This window comes from Trachemys scripta, chromosome 21, assembly GCF_013100865.1.
Source record: "Trachemys scripta elegans isolate TJP31775 chromosome 21, CAS_Tse_1.0, whole genome shotgun sequence".
In the NCBI taxonomy this organism is placed as follows: domain Eukaryota; kingdom Metazoa; phylum Chordata; order Testudines; family Emydidae; genus Trachemys; species Trachemys scripta.
The window spans coordinates 6,321,330-6,344,828 of NC_048318.1; the positions used below are offsets into that span (position 1 = coordinate 6,321,330).

The window sequence follows — 23,499 nt, forward strand, 5'->3', positions numbered from 1 at the left end:
TAAATACCTTGCTGCAGCCGTCTAAACAGACCAGAGTTCCTGAAAACACGAGCGTCATGAACCTTGCCCGGCCATCCCACGTAGATGTTGGTAAAACGTCCCCTGTGGTCCACCAGTGCTTGCAGCACCATGGAAAAATAGCCCTTTCGGTTAATGTACTGGGTGGCTTGGTGGTCCGGTGCCAGAATAGGGATGTGAGTTCCATCTATGGCCCCACCGCAGTTTGGGAATCCCATCGCTGCGAAGCCATCTATGATCGCCTCCACGTTTCCCAGGGTCACTACCTTTGGCAGCAGTACATCAACGATTGCCTTGGCTACTTGCATCACAACAACCCCCACGGTAGATTTGCCCACCCCGAACTGGTTCGCGACTGACCGGTAGCTGTCTGGCGTTGCAAGCTTCCAGAGGGCTATGGCCACTCGCTTCTGTACACTCAGTGCAGCTCGCAACCGGGTGTCATTGCGCTTCAGGGCAGGGGACAGCAACTCACAAAGTTCCAGGAAAGTTCCCTTCCGCATGCGAAAGTTTCGCAGCCACTGGGATTCATCCCAGACCTGCAGCACTATGCGGTCCCACCACTCAGTGCTTGTTTCCCGTGCCCAGAATCGCCGTTCCACGGCATCAACATGACCCATTGCCATCGTGATGTCCTCGGCGCTGGGTCCCCTGCTTTCTGAGAGGTCTGTGCTACTCTCAGACTTCAGGACATCACCGCGGTGCCGTAGCCTCCTCGCCTGACTTTTCTGCATCTGCCTCAGGGAAAGGTGTATGATAAGCTGCGAGGCGTTGAGAGCGGCCACAACTGCAGCGATGGTCGCAGCGTGCTCCATGCTCGCAGTGCTGTGGCATCCGCGCTGTCAATGACTGGAAAAGTGCGCGAACTGATTTCCCGCCGGCGCTTTCAGGGAGGGAGGGCGGGAGTGATGGACGGATGACGACAGTTACCCAAAAGCACCCTCGACACATTTTGTTACCCAGAAGGCATTGCCGGCTACACCCAGAATTCCAATGGGCAGAGGGGACTGCGGGAACTGTGGGATAGCTGACCACAGTGCACTGCTTCGAATGTCGACGCTTTCACCGTTAGTGTGGACTCACAAAGTCGAATTACTGTCCTTAGTGTGGACACAGACGTTCGACTTTGCAATATCGATTCCAAAAATTCGATGCAAGTAAATTCGAACTACTCTCGTAGTGTAGACAAGGCCTTAGAAAGGAAAAATCAAATGCATAATGGCAAAATGGGGAAAAACTGGCTAGATGGTACTACTGCTGAATCTGGGGGTTATAGTGCATCACAAATTGAATATGAATCAACAACGTGATGCAGTTGCAAAAAAGGCTATTATCATTCTGCGGGGTGTTTTTAGGAGTGTTGCATGTAAGGCACTGGAGGTAATTGTCCTGCTCTTCTCGGCACTGATGAGGCCTCCCCTGAAGCATTGTGTCCAGCTCTGAGTGCAACACTCAGAGGAAAGATGTGGACAAATTGGAGAGAGTCCAGAGGACAGCAACAAAAATGATAAAAGGTTTAGAAAAGCTGACCTTTGAGGAAAGTTAAAAAAAATGGGGCGTGTTTAGTCTTGAGAAAAGAAGACTGAGGGAGGACCTCATAACAGTCTTCAAATAAGTTAAGGGCTGTTATAAAGAGAACGGTGATCAATTGTTCTCCATGCCTACTGAAGGTAAGACAAGAGGTAATGGGCTTAATCTGCAGCGAAGGAGATTTAGGTTAGAATTAGGAAAAACTTTCTAACTACAAGGGTAGTTAAGCTCTGGAATAAGGTTCCAAGGAAGGCTGTGGAATCCCCAGCACTTGAGGATTTTAAGGACAGTTTGGACAAACACTTGACAGGGATGGTCTAGGGTTATTTGGTCCCTGCCTCAGTGTAGGGGGCTGGACTTGATGACTTCTTGAGGTCCCTTCCAGCCCCGTATGTCAATAATTCTATGAAAAGTGCTGTAGGATTTTGAGGTATTATTGTGTCTTGAAATAAAGACCAACCACCCCAAAATTTGACTCAGTAACTGAGTAACATGCCCCCAGTATAAGAGTATCAGAGGGGTAGCTGTGTTAGTCTGGATCTGTAAAAAGCGACAAAGAGTCCTGTGGCACCTTATAGACTAACAGACATATTGGAGCATAAGGTGCCACAGGACTCAGTCGCTTTTTACAGTATAAGAGTGACTCCCAACTCCAGTGAAGTCCATTATAAGGCACTCGGGATTTCAGCTAAATTAATCACTGGTGTCGCTGAACATTCCAAAATCTTCTGATTGTGACTAGAAATTTTCCTTATGTCATGGGATGGTGTCTGAGATTACATGGGAAAAGGGAAATGTGTGTGTGTGTGTGTGTGTGTGTATATAGATATATATATATATAGTGTTTTGTCATTTTCTATAAACAGTTGCTGTTACGTTTCGCTTTTACTGGAAAGAGTGGACGGTTTCCTCCTTTACAGTTTAGACAGTGGCGAGAACCATTCAGATTCTCTTCATGTGTCTGTAGCCCAGTACTCCAGAATAACTTCCGAGGTGACTTCTAATTCTGACAGAGCAGCTTTGAACCCTGCTTCATCAGTATCTGCTGTTTGACACTGACTCAAGAGTAGCAGCGCATGCCAGCCAAGAAGTCCCATAAATAAAGGAGAGTGGAGATGGTTTTAACTAGGGAATTTTGTTCTCTAAGACTCTGTTTACTCTAAAGCATGCTAATAACGAGCATGTTCAAACACAGTAACTAGCAGCATTCTAGCCTTGTTTCCCTGACTAGCATGGATGTGGATTAAAAAAACAAAAATTAGAGAAGCTGAGTGGAAAAGAGACAACAGTAAACACTGGAAGGGAGATCCTGTCTTGAAAGAGTGTAAAAATTCCTTAGATTTCAATAGCACCACAAGAGAAATTGCTGAATCCGCAGACTATTTCAGTCCTCTGCACTGTAATATGGGATTTCATATTTGTCAATGTAGTCTGCTCCCATATGCACTGCCAGCCAGCATAAAAAGTCCCTGGCCACTACTGAAATGCAGGCCCACTGGGCAACCAACTATTTCCACAGGTTGCAAGTCCAGCTGTGACTGCTCCTACAACAGCCAGAGCAGGGATCAGGAGCTGAGCAGGGCTTCGCTGGATTTGTCTAATCTAGAAAGCAGGAGAAGGCAAGAAACAGCAGTTGTTAAATGTTATAGGAAAACTAGATCAAAGGAAAACAGACACTGAAAGAGGGGGCGAGAGAGAGAGAAGAAAAGATATACGGTAGAAAGAAAGAGAGAACGAAAGAAAGAAATGGAGTGAAGGAAAAGGGAAAGAGAAGGAAGAACATAGCAGGAGATACATAGTAAGTTAATTTAAAAATATATATTTAATAGAGTTTAATGTCTAAACATTGTAATGAATAAAAATGCAATTAATGCTTGATTAGATATAATCAAATACCTTTGATTGGCCACAAAATTCTACCAAAGCTCTTACCAGAACTCTGTATGTGTTTCTCTGTGAGTTCACTTCTCTACTTCACTCACAAACACAAACACACTGTGCGTTTAAGGGTAGAATTGTATGGGTTCCCCACAAGATATTACGTGTTGCTCTTGAAGCTGCCTATCTGGCCCTGCTGTAATGTTTTTAAAACTCTCATTCCTCTTTTTTTAACAATACCGAGAAGGTTTAGGTTAGCACAGAGATCCACTTGATCCAGCGTTATTAGTTAGGGGCCAGGCTAAACCACTGCTGCAGATCTCTCTGATGCTCCTTGATGCAGAAACCGACCCCCCAAAAGGCTGCAGATTCCCAGAGGCTCTGCTAACAGACAATGCGTATGAGTAATTGGGAGATGCCTCAATGTGGTGGCTAATCTACAAATATAAATACCCAGAACCTTGTCCTGAGAGATCAGCTACGATGTCCAACACCTCTCAGGCTCAAGCCCACCCTGGAGACAGAATTGTGAGGTTATGTTACAGAAAAATTGTGTGTCAAAATGTGTTTAGAGCAGGGCACGGGGACTCAGGACTCCTGAGTTCTGTTCCTGGCTCTGCTACAGTCTCACTGTGTGACCTTAGGCAAGTCTTGTAACCGCTCTCTGCCTCAGTTTCTCCGTCTGTAGAATGGAGATAATACATTTCAACCTCAAAGGAGTCTTTTGAGATTTAACTGCTCAATATCTTGGCTCACTTAAATTTGACAATACTTGTATGTAAAGTCTGTATGTGATAATAAACACTGATCTTCTTTCTTGGGTGTGTCTTTCAGAATGCAGCTCTTCAGCATCTGTTCATCCGAAAGTCCTTCCGTCCCTTCAAATGCCTGCAGTGTGGGAAGGCGTTCCGGGAGAAGGACAAGCTGGATCAGCACCTGCGATTCCATGGGCGGGAGGGGAACTGCCCTCTGACCTGCGACATCTGCAATAAGGGTTTTATCAACAGCGGCGCTCTGGAGAGTCACATGAAGTTCCACTTGGACCAGAAAACATATTCCTGTATTTTCTGTCCTGAGTCTTTTGACCGCTTGGACCTGCTCAAAGATCACGTGGCAATCCACGTCAATGATGGCTATTTCACCTGCCCTACCTGTAAAAAGCGCTTTCCCGATTTTATCCAGGTGAGTGCTGTGCTGACCAGAAGCAATGGCTTCCAGGTCTTTGGCATGTGTAATGCTTCTCAGTACAGTTTCCATTCAGGCCAGCTTATGCTATAAGTCTGTATGCTCTTACAAGCTAAGCAGGATCAGTTTGTGGATGGGAAAACTGACAGCATTGCAGGAAGTAGTCACGTTCATTTTGTAGATGGCACTTTTCCCTTTTGGTCAGTAGTGACCCAATACCCCAGCATGGTGTAGTGCGGTTGGTACAGTCTTTTGGACAACATGAAACAGAATTCTTGATCGTACATGGTTGTTTGAGATGCATGGCACAACAGGTTTTTCCCTCTTGCTGGATGCAGTAGACATCAGAATGTCCCTAACTACTAAACTTAGATATTCAAATGCGTTATATATTTAAAATCCCCTGGCCTTTTTTGCAAGAGTAATGCTGTTGACTCCAGGGCAGTAATTCAGAGCAGTTCAGTATGTTCTGCTTCCATAAATTCCTCCTGTAGGTTCAGTTGAGTATATTCCTCTTCATTTCCACATTCCATACAAGTAGCTGCGTTTGAGTTGTGGGCGATGTAACCCACAATTTGTGCAATTTGTGGGGTCCTTCAAGATGAAAGACATTACATAAATTTTAGAGGACTGTTTTCTTGCTTGGTGAGAAAAATGTAAACCTACCTTACATACATTCATTACACTTAACATGAATAAAGAAAATGACATATATCTCACTAAGGTACCATGACCGGAGACTAAACACGGAAATCCAGTTTCAAGTCAAGTGATACATCCCGGAACTGATAGGTATTATCCAAAAGTTCAAAGAAGAAATGACAGGGGGGATTATTAATAAACCCCTCCACCCCAAAATAATCCAGCCTCTGTTAACATGGAGCAGAAAGGAAATAACAAGCTATTTATCTAAGCTATGATCATCTCCCCCATCAATTTTCTAGTTAAACTGATCTAGTAATGGAAGGGTTCCCAAATTCTTTCCACTTTTTCATATGCTGCTGTATGAATAATTAAGTCCAGTCACTCTGGGAATTAATTATCAGAAATCATGGTCTACTTCCCTGAGTAATTATTGTTGAGCAGATACAGATACCAAGTGGCTCCATGGTGCAGGAGGAAAATAAGGATTGCGTCAAAGATCCTGTTCTTTTCAGTGCTGGGATTTGGAATTCCAAGCCTTAACAGCTGTTTTATTAAAGATCTTGCTGTGCATCTGATGAGACAAAGACATGCCTAAAACATGCAAAGGAAACTGCATGCAGGAAGGTGTTCAAAATGAACTGCTCCCTATGTTGCGTGCATACTGTAACTGCCACCTAATTCTTTCTGATCCAAAGGAATTAATCTATGTTCTCAGATTTCCTTCAAATGAAAGAAATAGAGGGAATGAGCATCAGCTAACCGTGTAACTTGAAGATGTTGGTCTAGTAAAACCATTGCCACAACATCAGCCATCCTTTTTTATTATCTTTAAAATGCCCAATCATGCAATTGCAGGTGCCTTCAAGAATCATTCCTAGGGAGATCCGAGTGTCCATGCAGATCTGTAACAAAGATTACGAGGATTCATTCATTATGCTGTTAGCATCTGTTAAGCTATTATCAGGACCCCAAGTGTTCTGGTAAACCACATCTTTCACACTGAAGAATTGAGGTTTCCCTAGAACAGACTAGAGAACTCTTAAAAACTCTTCCCATCTCCACATCTCCCAGATATGCAAGAGAATAGGATTCCAAAGCACCACTAGGGAATTGCTTTGTCTAATGTGTTCTTGGAAACTGTTATTCAAGGCTGTTCAGTTTCTTGTGCTGATGGATTCTATCCAAAGAACAGAGCTTCAGTAGTAACCCCAAGTCTCCCCCTAGTGTTGCTAAGAGCTGCTGCGACGGTTCCGTGGTCTGTTTGCTCCATATCTTGAGTGCCCTGAGTTTTCTGTGTCGTCTTCACTGCCAGGTGAAGAAGCATGTGCGCAGCTTCCACTCGGAAAAGATTTACCAGTGTACGGAATGTGACAAGGCTTTCTGCCGTCCCGACAAGCTGCGGCTCCACATGCTGCGACACTCGGACCGCAAGGACTTCCTGTGCTCCACCTGTGGCAAGCAGTTCAAGGTAACATATCTAATGGGCTCTGGTGTTCCCAAAGTGATACCGGAACAGCATTTTCTCCCTCCTTTGTCAGCAAGATTGTCCTCCCAGAAACAGAAGCAATCAGCACGTGTAGACATGCTAGGTTTGCATGCAGATGACATGCTAGGTTTGCATGCAGATTGCATGCACCGATCCATGCAGTATGTGTGCTGCAGCATATGTTTTTGAATTACTCTCTCTGTCCTGAGCAAACAATTCAGCTCTTGCTTATAATAAGCTTGTTAACACCAACGGGCAGGTCCATCCTCCTTCCATCCACTTGTAGAGTCAGTTTGTTGCATAGCGTTAGTGCAAAGTGCCACCAACATTGTGCTTCCCATTACTTGGTTTAGGAAATCTTTTTTACTGAGATTAATGGACTAATATCCCAAACAAGCCACGAGAAATAAGTTATAAGAAGTGGCTATGGACATCTGATCCTAAAATTACAACTCTAAGTACAGAATAGACGGAATTAAACTGCTGTAGAGAATTTTAAAGGGACAGTATGAAACTGAACTGGACCAAAGGGGAGTAAAAATCTAATAAACACGTGTGAGAGATTTCTGGTAAGATCCACACTACAATAATGTTGTAAGTTTGGTCACCACAGCATGAAACTATAAGATGCTTCAGCCTCTGAAAAGTTAAGAAGAGTAGCAAAATGTGATCATAGCATCAAACTAGAAGGACAAATGAAACAATGGCATTCATGCTGCCTAGGGAAAGGGTTATTTTAGAGGAAAAGTTACGGAAATACTCTTTTTATGGGAGGAAGTATTGTGTAATGGGCTGTGCCCAAGAGTTGAGACTCCAGGCTTCCATTACCAGCTGTGATCTTGGCTTATTGTGCGGCGTTGGGCAGGTCACTTTAATCTCTCTAGGCTTCAGTTTCCCCATCTGTAAAATGGGTGTAATAATATAAATCCTATGATACCTCAGAAGGATAACAATGCCTGTAAAGCATTTTGAGATGACAGCTGCTGCAAAAGTGCAAAATGTTACTACATTGTTATAATTATAAAGCCTTTCACAGCATGGATAACATCAGCCCTAGTAGCTATTGTTACCATAATGCAGAATGCAGGACAACGGTGCATAAATGGAAATGGTTGGGTGGAAAAAATGTACAACAGTGGGCCACCTAGTGAGGTCATTTTTAAGTAGGACTCCCACTGAAGTCAGGAAGATAAGTAAAAATGGATACATGTGCATCTTTGCATTGAGCAGAGCAAACTGCAACTGTCCTCTGTATTTTCCCCTTATGTTTTGCATGTGTGTGTGAAAAGTGCCATAATTCAGCCCTGAGACCTCTACCCAGATATAGCCAGTGGAGGTGCAAGCCTCGTCTCTGCCTTTGAGGGACTATTTCTAGAGCTTGCGGGGGAGTGGGGTAGGCTTGGTCTCTGCAGCTTAGTCAGCAGTTGGGCTCTGCCATCAAGGGTTACATTTCGTGCCAACTTGTAGTCATGGGAACCCTTTGCCACTGGGAACTAGACTGAGACCCACCAGCTCATCTCTCAGAGACCAATGAACTAGCATTAGGCAGGTAACAGCTTTCAGTGCCTGCCAACCATAAACTTAGAAATGAAAGGTGTTCTGTAGCTTCTTACTGATCCAGTTCTCCAGTCAGCTTCTTTAATAATGAAGGTGCAGCCCACAGAAGCAAAAGTTCCCAGCATACCATGCTCTATCCATCTCTTAGCAGCCTGCTCCACATTGGAGATGACCGTTCCAAGAATGGACCTCTCTATGGTATGTTTTGGCCACTCCTTTCACAAACAAATGCTATAAAATTGATTTTTCTTCCTCTCTGACTGTTGTCCTAAACAGAGAAAAGACAAGCTCCGGGAGCACATGCAAAGGATGCATAATCCAGAAAGAGAAGCTAAGAAAGCTGATCGAATCAGCCGCTCCAAAACCTTCAAGCCTCGGATAGCTTCCACCGACTACGAGAGCTTCATGTTCAAATGCCGACTGTGCATGATGGGCTTCCGGCGGAGAGGCATGTTGGTTAGTGTCCGGATGCTCTTGAGATCTCTGCCTATGAACGTTTGTCAATTAGGAATGATTTACTACATAAGTATTTAGCTTTAGTGAATAATAAAGACATGCCTGCAGATTTCAGGTGATTAGAACAGAGGAATGCTGAGAAAGAACTGCAGGAATTGTAGTTCTTACAAAGGATCCTCTTTTTGTTTCTTTCCTTTCTTTTTGGCCTATCCCCATGGTATATAAGCATTGTGATGTGTAATACATCCATCATAGTGCTATCTGGGCACCAAGTTTGAGATTAGTAACACAATTGCATAGGCCAGATGGGACAGGGGAGGCTCCACCGCTCAGTTTCCAGACGCTCCTCTATTATTTACTAGGAAGTTTGTTTTATTCCTCTGTCCCCACTACTATTTCTTTCTCTTTTCTCTTTTTTTTTTCTCCTTCCTGTGAGGGACCTCACCAGACTTTGCCACTGAGGGAAAGCTTGTGCAAACATATCTGTATTGCACGCCACAAGGGCTCAGGCTGGTTGTGATCTCTGCTAATAAAGAGTTACATAGCCAAGGGGCTTCTGATGAGGACACCTTGTTCCCAGCCCTGCAGAGTTTGACCCTCTTCTCATCTTATGTGGATCAGGCATGCACATTCTAGTATCTGCCCCACAAGAAATAAAATGACACTTCGGGAAACAGTCCTTGTGAGATTAGTGGAGAAGGATGCTCAGTGCATTGGGAACCTTGTTACACACACAAACTGTAGTGCTGCCTGGAGCCAGCAAATTCTGGAGTAATGCGAAAAATCAGTCTGAATCAGACTCCCGCCTGGGTTTTCCATGGCACTGGCTCAAACAAAATTAAACTAGCGTGTATCAGAACCATTCACCAAAGGAAATTTGTGTGAGTATATTTTTGCTTTTTCCAATAGCAAGTCTTCCAGCCATAGAAACTGGAAATGGGATGCAGGGTGACTAGGTTCACCTTCAGTAACTGACCACAAATGAATGTGAACCCCAGTGCCATCAGATGGGTGGGGGGGGCTGCTGGTTAGCAACGTTTTGGTGGGGCACTGCACTGAGGAATCCATACTCCCTGTGACCAAGAGAAGAGTCCATTGTTTAGCTTCCAGCTGTAATATATTCTCTTATTCTGCTTTGCTTCTTTCTCTTAGGTGAATCATTTATCAAAGAGACATCCAGACATGAAAATAGAGGAGGTGCCAGAGCTAACATTGCCCATCATCAAACCCAACAGAGATTACTTCTGTCAGTACTGTGATAAGGTATGTAAGGAAGTCACCAATCAAAGCAACGAGGAGTCCGGTGGCACTTTAAAGACTAACAAATGCATTTGGGCATCAGCTTTCGTGGGTAAAAACCCAATTCTTCAGATGCGTGGAGTGAAAATTACAGATACAGGCATAGATATACTTGCACATGAAGAGAAGGGAGTTATCTTACAAGTGGAGTACCAGTGTTGACAAGGCCAATTCAGTCAGGGTGGATGTGGTCCACTCCCAATAATTGATGAGGAGGTGTCAATACCAAGAGAGGGAAAATCACTTTTGTAGTGGGCCAGCCACTCCCAGTCCATAATCGAGCCCAATGGTGTTAAGTTTGCAAATGAATTGTAGCTGTGCAATTTCTAATTAGGGGGTTGCACACTTTGTAGCTTCTGTAGGCTCAGCTTGTTTCACACACCACAAGCTCCTTGCACTGTTGGAGCCCACGGGACTAAAGGTCTGGTTTTCAGAGGTGCCACGAACCCGCAGTTTCTTTTGACTTCAGCTGGAGCTGTGGGTGCTCAGCACTTGTAAAAGGGAATTAGGCACCTATTTACCTTGAAGGATCTGGACCTAAGACTTTTTATTGTGTGCTATCCACTTCTTAGCCACATTCCAGTGATTCCCAGTGTTCGGTGTAGCCTGCAGCTTCTTCTCCTTTACCTTTGGTGGGTGCCTGCTTTTTCTGAGTATGACCCACTCATTGACCTCTGTTTCTGATATGAACTTTTATTTATTCTGGAAAAGTTGCACCAACTTTTCTTGCCTCCACAATGTGATTCACTGATGCCTCCTATCTGTGGTTTAGAAGAGCATCCCACTCCTTGCTGAATGTTTCTTTAGTTTTGTTTCGCTTGCTTCCTTTTTAGATTATTATAAAAGGTTACTTTGTTGTTTTTCTCTAACTGTAGCTCCTATGATGTGTCTAAAGAAAAACAGACTTGCTGATCCCTTATAGTTTATTAAAGACCCAGTGATGCTTGAGCAACAGTAGAGATGTTAATCCTAGTAGCCTAGGCAAATTCCAATTCCAGTGATGACATTCTGCCTCCCATGACATTTCCCCTTTGAATGTCAGTTGAACAGGGGTTTCCTCCTCAATTCCTGACCTAAGTAGTTGTGTAGTGCTGGGTTTCTGTGCAGTGTGAAGTAGTTATTACGTGCCATCCTGGAGATAGTTGTCCCACTAGCTGGTAAAGTGATACGTGTGTGTGTGTGAGAGAGAGAGAGAGAGAAACAACTATCATAAAATTATTGTACAAATTCCTGTTAAAAGAGGCATGTGAACTTTCTGGATGGAGTCACACAAACTCTGTCTGTTTTGGGCACTGCCATTGGTGTTAAGCTGCTTTCATTCAAAAATTTTGACCCACAGGTGTACAAGAGTGCCAGCAAACGCAAAGCCCATATTCTGAAGAACCATCCCGGTGCTGAGCTACCTCCGAGTATCCGGAAACTGCGCCCAGCGGGACCGGGAGAGCCAGACCCCATGCTGAGTACTCACACCCAGCTCACGGGCACAATAGCCACTCCACCAGTCTGTTGTCCTCACTGTTCCAAACAGTACAGCAGTAAGGTACAGTGAGTGTCTCCTTGCCTCAGAACAGAGCCCCTCCCTAGTGACGTTGTTCCACCACAGCTCTTGCATTGGTCAATCCAGGGGTTCAGCCCTTTCATCATGAATCAGACAACAGATTTCAAGCTAACTGAGTACTAACAATGTGAACACAGTTTACTTGATTTACAAAGAAAGGAAGTGTTTAGTGGTTAGATTAGGGAACTGGTTGTCAGGATTCTTGGGTTCTATTCCAAGCTCTGCCATTGATTTGCTGTGTGATGTTGGGTAAGTTGCTTTATCTGCCTGGGTGTCAGGGCTTGTCTATATGCGGAAATTGACCAGAATAGCTATTGTGGAATAAGCTCTTATAGAATACCTTCCCATGTAGACACTCTTATTACAGAATAAAAGTGTTTACACAGAGTGTTATTCCAGAATAGTTATAGCACTTTAAATTCAGACCCTACCATATTCCAGAAACACATCCCTAAGCCAAAGGAGATAATACTTATGCCCCCCTGGGTACATGAGTTTAAAAGAGTGGTTTTTTTCCTTTTCCAGGGTTGAGGTATCCAAAATCAGGGCCACTTCTGTGAATTTTGTCCTTAGGTTTTTCAAAACTGTCCCCTTAGGTTTCTTTTGATGCGTCTTTTTTTATGAGATGGGTAGTAAAGAGAGGAAGGAGGGAGTCAGAGACAGAAGAGACTTTCTGCTCTCTTCTGAATGAGTACTCAAAACATTTGACTGTGCGGGGGAGATTGGTCCATGGAGCCATGAAGTTTGAGAGGCAAAAGCTCATCGTCAGGCAAGTCTAATTAACATGAACTCCATGGTCTTTGTGTTTTCTCACTGGTGACCTGAGCATCGCATGGTCTGAGGAATCTCACTGGCCAACTCCCTAATCCTCTTCTCTGCACCCCTCCACAGACCAAGATGGTACAACACATTCGCAAGAAGCACCCTGAGTTTGCTCAGCTCCCTAACACGATACACACGCCCTTGGCAGCAGCCGTCATCAGTTCCACCCCTGCAGTTTTAACCACTGACAGCACTACTGGAGAGACCGTTGTGGTAAGAATGCAAAGGATGGATAACCGTACTCAGAGATAACCATTGTTATTAATGGTTCCCAATCCTGCTGGAAAGGCATAACAAGTGGGGTTCCGCTGGGGTCTGTTTTGGGACCAACTCTGTTCAATATCTTCATTAACGACTTAGATATTGGCATAGAAAGTACGCTTATTAAGTTTGCAGATGATACCAAACTGGGAGGGATTGCAACTGCTTTGGAGGACAGGGTCATAATTCAAAATGATCTGGACAAATTGGAGAAATAGTCTGAGGTAAACAGGATAAAGTTTAACAAAGACAAATGCAAAGTGCTCCACTTAGGAAGGAAAAATCAGTTTCACACATACAGAATGAGAAGAGAGTGTCTAGGAAGGAGTACAGCAGAAAGGGATCTAGGGGTTATAGTGGACCACAAGCTAAATATGAGTCAACAGTGTGATGCTGTTGCAAAAAAAGCAAACATGATTCTGGGATGTATTAACAGGTGTGTTGTAAGCAAGATATGAGAAGTCATTCTTCCGCTCTACTCTGCGCTGGTTAGGCCTCAACTGAAGTATTGTGTCCAGTTCTGGGCACCGCATTTCAAGAAAGGTGTGGAGAAATTGGAGAGGGTCCAGAGAAGAGCAACAAGAATGATTAAAGGTCTAGAGAACATGACCTATGAAGGAAGGCTGAAAGAACTGGGTTTATTTAGTTTGGAAAAGAGAAGACAGAGGGGACATGATAGCAGTTTTCAGGTATCTAAAAGGGTGTCATAAGGAGGAGGGAGAAAACGTGTTCACCTTAGCCTCTAAGGATAGAACAAGAAGCAATGGGCTTAAACTGCAGCAAGGGAGGTCTAGGTTGGACATTAGGAAAAAGTTCCTAACTGTCAGGGTGGTTAAACACTGGAATAAATTGTCTAGGGAGGTTGTGGAATCTCCATCTCTGGAGATATTTAAGAGTAGGTTAGATAAATGTCTATCAGGGATGGTCTAGACAGTATTTGGTCCTGCCATGAGGTTAGGGGACTGGACTCGATTACCTCTCGAGGTCCCTTCCAGTGCTAGAGTCTATGAACCTATGATGGTAAATCAGGCCATCTGAGTGAAACAGTCAGATATCCTAGATTATAATTATTATTAGCATTTGCTTGGCTCCCATCACTTTGTTATTACAAGGCTTATGTTGAGACATTCCCATAGATCACTTCTATATATGAATCTAGGTTCTGTATTTCCCTGTTTGAAGATCTAAAGATTTGCCCACTAGCCATACCCCATCTTCTCCTGTTAGGGTGACCAGACAGCAAATGTGAAAAATCGGGACAGGGGGTGGGGGGTAATAGGATCCAATATAAGAAAAAGACCCAAAAATTGGGACTGTCCCTATGAAATCGGGACATCTGGTCACCCTATCTCCTGTCCTCACTCTCCACATGTTATGGATGCCAGATGGTATTTTCAAAAGCACCAAAGTGATTTAGGAGCACAAATTCCAGTGAAAGTCAATGGTACTTGTGCCCCTAAATCACTTTAGTGCCTTGGAAAATCTCATGTTCCATCCTAATGGCCGAGGACTGGATTAAACTCCCTTTAGTGCTAGTCAAAGCCACCCCTTAATCATTTGGGTGGGGTGTTATTTGAGTGATCTGAGCTCCCTCCATCACCACTGGTGAAGCGTGCTGCCTCCACAACACTCCCAACTCCCAAAGCAGCGATTGGCAGAGACCAGAAAATTGTTCTTGTCTCCCCTGAATGGCAAAGGACCAAACTCCTGCAAAATTTAAAAAATGTCATCCACACTTTAAACTTTATTTCAGGACTGTTCACTGAAACTGTAAATAACCATGACCAGAGTGTGCTTGAGAGAGGGCAAACTCATCCATAATTATTATTATTATTTATATTACCATAGCACTTAGGGGCCATAGTCAGAGACCCAGAACCCTATTGTGCTAGGCACTGAGCATACAGAAAATGTCCCTGATGCTTCTGGCTTGATACATCGGATTAGCCAAGTGTTAATTGTTTCTTCATGTTTAGTAAATACAATAGCACAGAGCAGCACTGCTTCACTTAGATAGGTAGGATAGCTGGAATATATTTGGAGAAAAGATTATTCAACTGGGAAACACAGATCAGGCTCCTGGAAGGACAAAACTTCTACTTCTATAAAGAATAATTTTGAGCTTGTGGATACAATTTTTTGTTTATTTATTTATTGTTTATTCTATCATGATAACACCTAAGAATACCAAACAGGATCTGGGCCTGTTGTGCTCAATGGCTGTATAAACACAAAGCAAAGAGCAGTTTTCAGCTTCGTTACAATGTCACATTCTAGTATTTGGGCATTTAAATCTGCATTAAGATGTGTAAATTGTGCACTTATGTGCCTAACTGAAGTGCTCATATGCTGGAATAGGACTTTCTAGATAGAGCTCTTGATGCACGCGTTTGCTCCAATACTTGAATAAAAATGCTACAACCACAAGGAGCAGAACTTCTTCTTTATTTTTGTATCACCTTAAAATACTATTGTAGAAATCATTTTCTGGTTGACAGGGCTGGTACAAGCAGAGAAAAATGAACAGCCACTTTGCATCCTGCTCTTTGGGGGAATATGAATCCCAGGCAAGATCTGTAACTCATGCAGCAGCCTTATCTGCTTCTTCAGCAGCTGGACCAGATGGGGAATAAACTCATCTCTGGCTGCCTAGGACTCTCTCTTGCTTGGCAGTCCTGTAGATCATAAGGATGGCACTTACCATTCAGTTCAGTTATACCAACAGGAAGGTTTTCAGAATGTTCCAAAGATGAACAGTTACATTTCCCAGCTGCGAATCCAGATCTCTTTTTGGCTTGTGAATGAAGATAGTAACAGTGTGATGTTGGCATGTGGGGTTTCTCTGCACATGGCTGAGTGAGAGTAAGGCTGAATTAAGCGGGGCGCTGAGGATCGCCAAAGATAGGTCCTGTAGCTGGGACTGGCTGGCACTAAGTTTGGAACCCACTAGCATAGGTAGCAAGAGTCAGTGTAGAGCTTCAGCCTTTGATTCCTGAGCCAGAGGCGGTTTAGTTTCTGCACACGTGATCAGCATGACTTGATCTAACGCAGAATGGGCACAATGCCAGTCACAGAGGCACTCTCCACAGTGCCAGCCAGCATGAGGAATCTTGACCACCGCGTTGGAAGTTTCTGAATTCCCCTGCTTCTCTTCCAGAGGGAAGAATGAAACTCTTGGGTCCCTCGGCCTATTGCAAGGCAAGAATTAAATCCTTGCACTCCAACAGCTAGGGAAGAGAGATGGGAGATGGAACCCTTGTTCCCTGGAGCCGGGAGCGGAAAAATGTAGAGATGTGATGACAATCTTGTGAAACTACATCTGTACAAAATAGCAAGACTATTGGCAAACACTAAATGGATTAAAAACTGGCTAACTGATAGGTCTCAAAATGTAACTGTAAATGGAGAATTGTCATTGATTAGGTCTGTTTCCAGTGATGTCCCACAGGGATTGGTTCTTGGCCCTACACTATTTAACATCTTTATCAATGACCTGAAAAAAAACATAAAATCATCACTGATAAAGTTTGCAGATGACACTAAAATTGAGGCAGTGGTAAATAATGAAGAGGATAGGTCAATATTTCAGCGTGACCTCGATGCTTGATAAACAGGGCACAAGCACACAATATGTGTTTTAATTTGGCTAAGTGTAAATGTATACATCTGGGAACAAAGAATATAGTGCAGGCCATTTTAACGGGATGGAGGACTCTGTCTTGGGAAGCAGTGCCTCTAAAAAAATTTGAGGGATAAATTAGCTGAACATGAGTTCCCAGTGTGACGCTGTGGCCAAAAGAGCTCATGCAAACCTGGGATGCATAAACAGGGGACTCTTGAATAGGAGTAGAGATGTTATTTTGCCTCCGTATTTGGCACTGATGTGACTGCTGCTGGAATCCTGTGTCCAGTTCTGGTGCCCACAATTGAAGAAGGATGTTGATAAATTGGAGAGGGTTCAGAGGAGAGCCAAGAGAATGATTAAAGGACTGGGAAATATGCATTATAATGATAGACTCCAAGAGCTCGTATGCAGTGTTGTTGTAGCCGTATTGGTCCCAAGATATTAGAGAGAGACAAGGGGAGTGAGGTAATATCTTTAATTGGACACTTCTGTTGCTCAGAGAGACAAGCTTTCGAGTTACACAGAGCTCTTCTTCAGCTCTGTATAAGCTTGAAAGTTTGTCTCTCTCACCAATAGAAGTTGGCCCAATAAAAGATATTATCTCACCCACCTTGTCTCTCAAAGAGTTCTATTTAGCTTAACAAAGAGAAGGTTAAGGGGTGACTTGATCACAGTCTGTAAGTAGCTGCATAGGGAACAATAGTTAATAACGGGCTGTTCAATCTAGCAGGGAAAGGCATAACACAATCCAGTGGCTGGGGGTTGAAGCTAGACAAATTCAGACTGGAAATAAGGCATAAACAGTGAGACTAATTAACCATTTGAACAATGTATCAAGGGTCATGGTGGATTCTCCATCATGGGAAATTTTTAAATCAACACTGGATGTTTTTCTAAGAGAGTGGCTCTAAGAATTACTCTGGGGCAGATCTCTGGCCTGTGTTAGACGGGAGATCAGACCAGATGATCCCAGTGGTCCCTTCTGGCCTTAGACTCTATGAACCTATGAACTGTTCTCTCACATTTACTCACCAGCATGACACAGCCATTGCAGCCCCATCACAAGATGGGATTATTTTGTGGTTGTCTGAAATGTCGGTCTTTGGCAAGGTGGCCCACCAGCAATTAAAAGCTGAGCACAGCTGCATCGAGTAACAGGAGAGTAACTCTAAACCTGGCAGAGAATGCAGTTCCTTCCTGTATGCCTTGTCCCTGCCAGTGGTAAGGAAAGAGAGTGAGCATGAAAATATGGGTCCCCCACGATGCAGAACAGAGCATTCCCACTGACCTGATTGCTGACAGAATCTCATTAAGTGGAGCTCCATACACAATAAACTCTTCTAAATTACTGACTAAGCTTCAGTGATTTAGGTTAGGTTAAGTACAAACGTGCAAAGTATTCAGTCCAAGAGATAATCTTGCATGATGCACTGTGTGCCTGTCTTCCTCAGACAACAGACCTGCTGACGCAAGCAATGACAGAACTGTCCCAGACCCTGACGACAGACTATCGAACCCCACAGGGAGATTATCAGCGAATCCAGTACATCCCTGTGTCACAATCTACAGCTGGCCTGCAGCAGCCCCAGCACATACAGCTGCAGGTTGTGCAAGTGGCCCAGGTAGGTAATCTACTGTGGATGTATCTTATATCTCTCCCCAAGCCTAAGTGACACCAGTTTTGAAGACTTTGAAGTCGCCCCCCTCCCCCCAGAGACCTGGAGCCAAAATCTGAACGTTTGGAAAGTGTTTGCTTTCCCCATGTATTAACTCTTAGGGTATTTGTCCTCTGTGACATTCAGTAACCCCCTTAAAAATAAATATAGAGGGTAATGGGATTAGTGGAGCTGGGGAAATGGATTTCAGGCAGCTTTGCACAACCAGAGCAGCTCCTTTAAACCCTTCAGCCTCTGATTGCTTGGGTGGATCTGAAAGTGTCAAACAGCTTATATTTGAGCCTGAAATGGGGAGCTGCTTCCTGTCCCTTTGTTGCTCATTTTTAGCAATGCTGCACCCCTTGTTAATGATGGCCTAAATCCTGGAACCATTTGACATGAATTTATGAAGTTTTAATGATTCAGCTGCTGAGATTCTGGTGCCTGCAGCTTTGAACTGATTTTAACAAGGTGTGATGTCTCTAATTAAATTACTATAATTAAGCAGAAATTGGTGCCTCTAAGGGCTTGGCTACACTTGCGAGTTACAACACAATAAAGGACCCCTGGGTGCCCTAGCTCACTACCCGTCCATACTGGCAAGGCATGTAGAGCGCTCTGACTCCGCGGCTACAGCGGTCCTGGTACTCCACCTCGGCAAGTGGAATAACGTTTGCTGCGCCCCCATTGGAGCGCTGCAGTGCCAGCATGGACGAGTTGTTGCATTACTGCACTCTGATCAGCCTGCGGAAACGTCCCATAATCCCCGTAAGTCAAGTGGCCACTCTTCTCATTGTTTTGAACTCGCTGTAGGAATGCGGATATGCTGTTTGAAAGCTTCATTTCTGACAGCCGCCTGCTTATCTACTCCAAGACAGATAAGTGTGCTCCAAGACAGATTAGTGTGGAATGCTGTGTGTGAGAGAGAGAGGTGAGGAGGCGGGGGGGTCTGCTGCTGTCTGAACTTACAAGACAGCATGCTGACATTCTCTCAGCCCCCCACATATACACAACACACTCCCTGTCACACTCCACACCACCACCCCCATTTGAAAAGCACGTTGCATTCACTTGCATGCTGGGATAGCTGCCCATAATGCACCGCTGCAAGTGCCGCAAATGTGGCCATGCCAGTGCGCAAGCAGCTGTCAGTGTGGACAGACTGCAGCGCTTTCCTACTGCGCTCTCCAAAGGCGGGTTTAACTCACAGCGCTCTACATCTGCAAGTGTAGCCATGCCCTAAGAGTCTTTAATAGGCAAGACACTGGAAACTTCACTTTTCTTTCCCCTAACATAGATCTGTATCTAATCAGAGCATGGATATGGAGTTCTGGAATGTATGAACACAAACATTTACAGAGAGGAAGGATGGTCCAGTAGTTAGGGCACTAGTGTAGGACTTGCGATCTGCCACGGACTCCTGTGTAATCTTGGACAGATCACTTAGCCCTGGTCTACACTACAGAGCTAGGTTGACGTAAGGCAGCTTATGCCTACCTAACTCTTTAAGCATCTACACTAAAATGAGCTCCCACTCATGTAACTTGCCCACTACACCGACTGGATAACTCCACATCCACGAGAGGTGTAGCGCTTAGGCGTAGTTAAATCGACATAGTGTCAGTGTAGACACTGCGTTGCTTACATTGACTGGCGCTGCCTGTCAGAAGCCATCCCACAATGCCCACACTAACAGTTAAATCTGTGCAAGTGCTCCTGGTGAGGACGCGCACTGCCAGCATAAGGAGCGTAGTGTAGACATGCAAAAGCGATTGAATTACTGTGGTGGCTGTACGTTGACCTAACTTAGGTCGACTTAATTTTGAAATGTTGACTTGCCCTTAGTCTCTCTGTGCCTGGGATCCCCATCTGTACAGTGAACTTCCCTACCTCACAGGGGTATTGTGAGAATAAATACATTAAAGATCGTGAGGCACTCAGATGCTATGGTAATTGGCACCATATAAATCGATAGATTTAATAATTAGAGAATTGTCTCTTTGTGCCACTAAATTGCTCATTTACCTTCCATTATGACGCAATTTTTTAGCCCTGTTTACAAGGTACCAACAACCCTGTTGTAATGTAGGCTACTGATCACTCCAAGTGTTGCTTATTGTTTAATATTTGTATTAGGATAGTGCCCAGAGGTCCCCATCAGGATCATGGCCCCATTGCTCTAGGTACTATGCAAACAGAAAGATGGACACAGTCCCTGCCCCAGGGAGTTTACAGTTCACAGCTCTGCTTTGATTTTCCCAGGCTACCTCACCTCACCAGTCCCAGCATTCCACGGTGGACGTTGGACAGCTGCATGACCCCCAGACGTACACCCAGCATGCCATCCAGGTGCAGCATATCCAGGTCACAGAGCCATCCCCAACAACTCAATCGTCATCACAGGTATCCCATGCTTTCAATGCAAAGAGCATTCTCCGCTGGAGTTTTATACAGCCCTATGCAGCTGATGCTCTGTCCGTAGGACTCCCATTATTCACGTAGCTGAAGTTGCGTAACTTACATTGATCCCCGCCCCCCAGTGTAGACCAGGCCTAAGAGGAATGTATCTCCAGCAGTACAAATGCGTGTAATCCATATCCTGCTGGCAGATAAATAATTATGTCTATTTTCATGGTGTTCTAGGTGGGAGCTCAGCCATTGAGTCCCTCATCACAACAGTCTCAGCAGGAACTCAGCCCCTCCCAAATGCAAACGACGACATCAGCACCAAGCCAAACTCTCCAGCAACAGCAAGGATCCGCAGTCCAGCACACGTATCTACCCAGCACATGGAACTCATTTCGTAGCTACCGTAAGTATCCGAAATGGGAGAAGGTCAGCAATCCCATTAACTCCCTTTGGGACTGGATTCAAGTCTCTTAGCTCCTTTTCCTCCATTTCCCCAGCTGTAAAATGGGAAGTGAAACACTTCCCTACTTCACAGAGGATTGGGAGGATTCATTAGTTAATGTTCATTAAGCTCTTTGAAGGGGAACAGGGCTATATAAATACAAACTATTATTATTGGACTTTCCCCTTTCCAGGCTGGAGTCACCTCCTTGTGTTTTAAGTGGTCTGTTTTAGCAGGCTGGTTTCTCTTTTCCAAGGGGAGTGCATTTGGCAAAAATAAGTCTGCCTTGGAGAATGGATTGTTTAAATTCAGAGGAAAGCCCTAACGCATTCCGAAAAGGCTCATTTAAGAGAGGGTGACACAAAATGGACTTTTCACAACTGATGTCAAGTACCTTCCTGTGCAACTCTGGCCAACAACCCTCTATGAATCCTGGAGCAACACATCCTTGAGGAATACTTCCATATATGGCAACAACGGAATATGATGGCTGTGGACTAAAGAGATCCTGAGATGATGTCAGTTGGTGTAGCTCCACTGAAGTCAATAGGGCTATGCTGATTTTCACCACCTGAGGATCCAGCCCTAAGTATCTGATTCTTTTTCCCACGGGAGCTCAAACTTTGCCCAGATGAAGGCTGTGTTGATAACTCACCAGAAGCCCAACACTTAACTTGTACGACCTGGCGTCAGTTGCTGCCTAATCTTACAGCCCTTGGAGACTGGGTGCCAGCATGCAACTTCCATCTTCATTTAAGCAGCCGCACTGCATTTCATGCTGAAACTTGTACTCTTTGCCAGTCAGCCTTACCTCTGCATTAAAATGGGGATAGTCACAGGCCCCATTGTAGCACTCCCAGGCTTTATCCATACTAACCTCTGACAGTCTTTAACTGTATTTCTCGATCCTCTCTTCTAGCATCAGAAATTCAGATGATGACCATCCCACAGGGTCAGTATGTGATCGCAGAGACCGCGGTAGGCACTCCTGTCACCACAGTGAACACAGGGCAAGTGAAAGCGGTCACCCAGGTAAGCAGAAGGATGGCAGTCTTTGTTCTGGGAGGATGAATTAGACATAAAGCTCTCGGTCTGAACACATTAAAGAAACACCAAAAGAAATGTCCGGGGGACACAAAGTAGGAAACATGGTGGTGTCATACCAAGGATACGTGTAAAGGTGTTTTCTGAAGTTACGTGCCTTACAACTGATAAAAACTGAATGTGTGTGTAAGTGACAGAGAGATAGAACTGTATGATCTAAAAGATCACAGGCCTTCTGCAACACTTGTACCAAGTACTATATTGGGGCAGTGACCATAGCTACGCTTGCAGCCCTTAGTTATGTAACATGCTGGGACTCAGGAGACCCAAGGCTGAGGAGCAATGTGGCATTGTTCTTAAGGGTCCAGGAGGCAAGAAATGATCTATTTGGTGGGAAGGTGTCAGTCATCTACTTCAAGGGAAAACACAGTTAATTATTTATGCAGTACCACAATCCCTATGAGGTGGGGTAGCTGGGTGATCTGCTGCAGAGCTACGGAGCAGCAAGCCCTGGCCTAAGGAGAAGCCCAGCAGGTAGGAGCCAATCATTAGCTGCTGCTTAGTTGGATATGCGGATCATGCTGCTACACACAAGTGAACATGAAGAACCCTGTACTAAAGCATTTCCAGTCTGATGCCACCGTGTGGCTGACATTCACTCGTATGAGTGGCTTTACATGAGCAAATAGTTCCATTTAGCTCATCAAACTGAGTCCAGTAGGACTACTCCCTTGCATAAATGATTGCAGGACCAGGGCCCAAATTAGTAGTATTGATTAGTTATAATACTTCAGATAGGTAAATATTTATTAAAGCTGGCTACAGACAGAAATGAATTTTCAAAACAGTTTTTAGAAACTTTTGTCATTGTTAAACTCTTTGCATAACTGAATGGTGTGAACGGACTCAGTGAAAGCTGCCATGATACTCAGATTGTCTAGCAGGAGGTCGAACATACTGATCTAGGATACAGAAAATGCAGCTCCCACTGGAATGTATGGTGAAATAGGAGACTTTCAGAGTTATTGTAAAGTGAGTTAGTTATTTTAATTTTTTGCATGGGTGGGTTAATTATACAGTTGGTTTTAGCCAATGTTAAATTAACCCTTTTTTTTATAAAAAGAACAGGAGTACTTGTGGCACGTTAGAGACTAACACATTTATTTGACCATAAGCTTTCGTGGGCTACAGCCCACTTCATCGGATGCATGCAGTGGAAAATACAGTAGGAAAATATATATATACACAGAGAACATGAAACAATGGGAGTTACCATACACACTATAAGGAGACAAGTATCAGAGAGGTAGTCATGTTAGTCTGGATCTGTAAAAAGCAACAGAGAGTCCTGTGGCACCTTTAAGACTAACAGATGTATTGGAGCATAAGCTTTTGTGGGTGCGTGCGTCTGACGAAGTGGGTATTCACCCACGAAAGCTTATGCTCCAATACATCTGTTAGTCTTAAAGGTGCCACAGGACTCTCTGTTACTATAAGGAGAGTGATCAGTTAAGGTGAGCTATTATCAGCAGGAGAGAAAAAGAACTGTTTGTAGTGGTAATGAAAATGGCCCATCTCCAGCAATTGACACAAAGTAAAACTATTTCCCCATGCTTCTCCCCCCCCCCC

The 23,499-nt window shown here is 44.2% G+C and overlaps 1 protein-coding gene across 1 annotated transcript in view; it reads left to right on the forward strand.

Annotated features, from left to right (window-relative positions):
• PRDM10 (PR/SET domain 10) overlaps nt 1-21,858 on the forward strand; it is a gene marked incomplete at its 3' end in the record, with an annotated part of 75,067 nt that extends 53,209 nt beyond the window's left edge. The window contains 10 exon segments of the mRNA XM_034754894.1: nt 4,261-4,608; nt 6,569-6,724; nt 8,576-8,755; nt 9,908-10,018; nt 11,394-11,594; nt 12,504-12,647; nt 17,772-17,942; nt 20,238-20,378; nt 20,619-20,787; nt 21,746-21,858. Of these exon segments, the coding sequence (XP_034610785.1) occupies nt 4,261-4,608; nt 6,569-6,724; nt 8,576-8,755; nt 9,908-10,018; nt 11,394-11,594; nt 12,504-12,647; nt 17,772-17,942; nt 20,238-20,378; nt 20,619-20,787; nt 21,746-21,858 (1,734 nt within the window).
• Between the last annotated feature and the right edge of the window lie 1,641 nt (nt 21,859-23,499).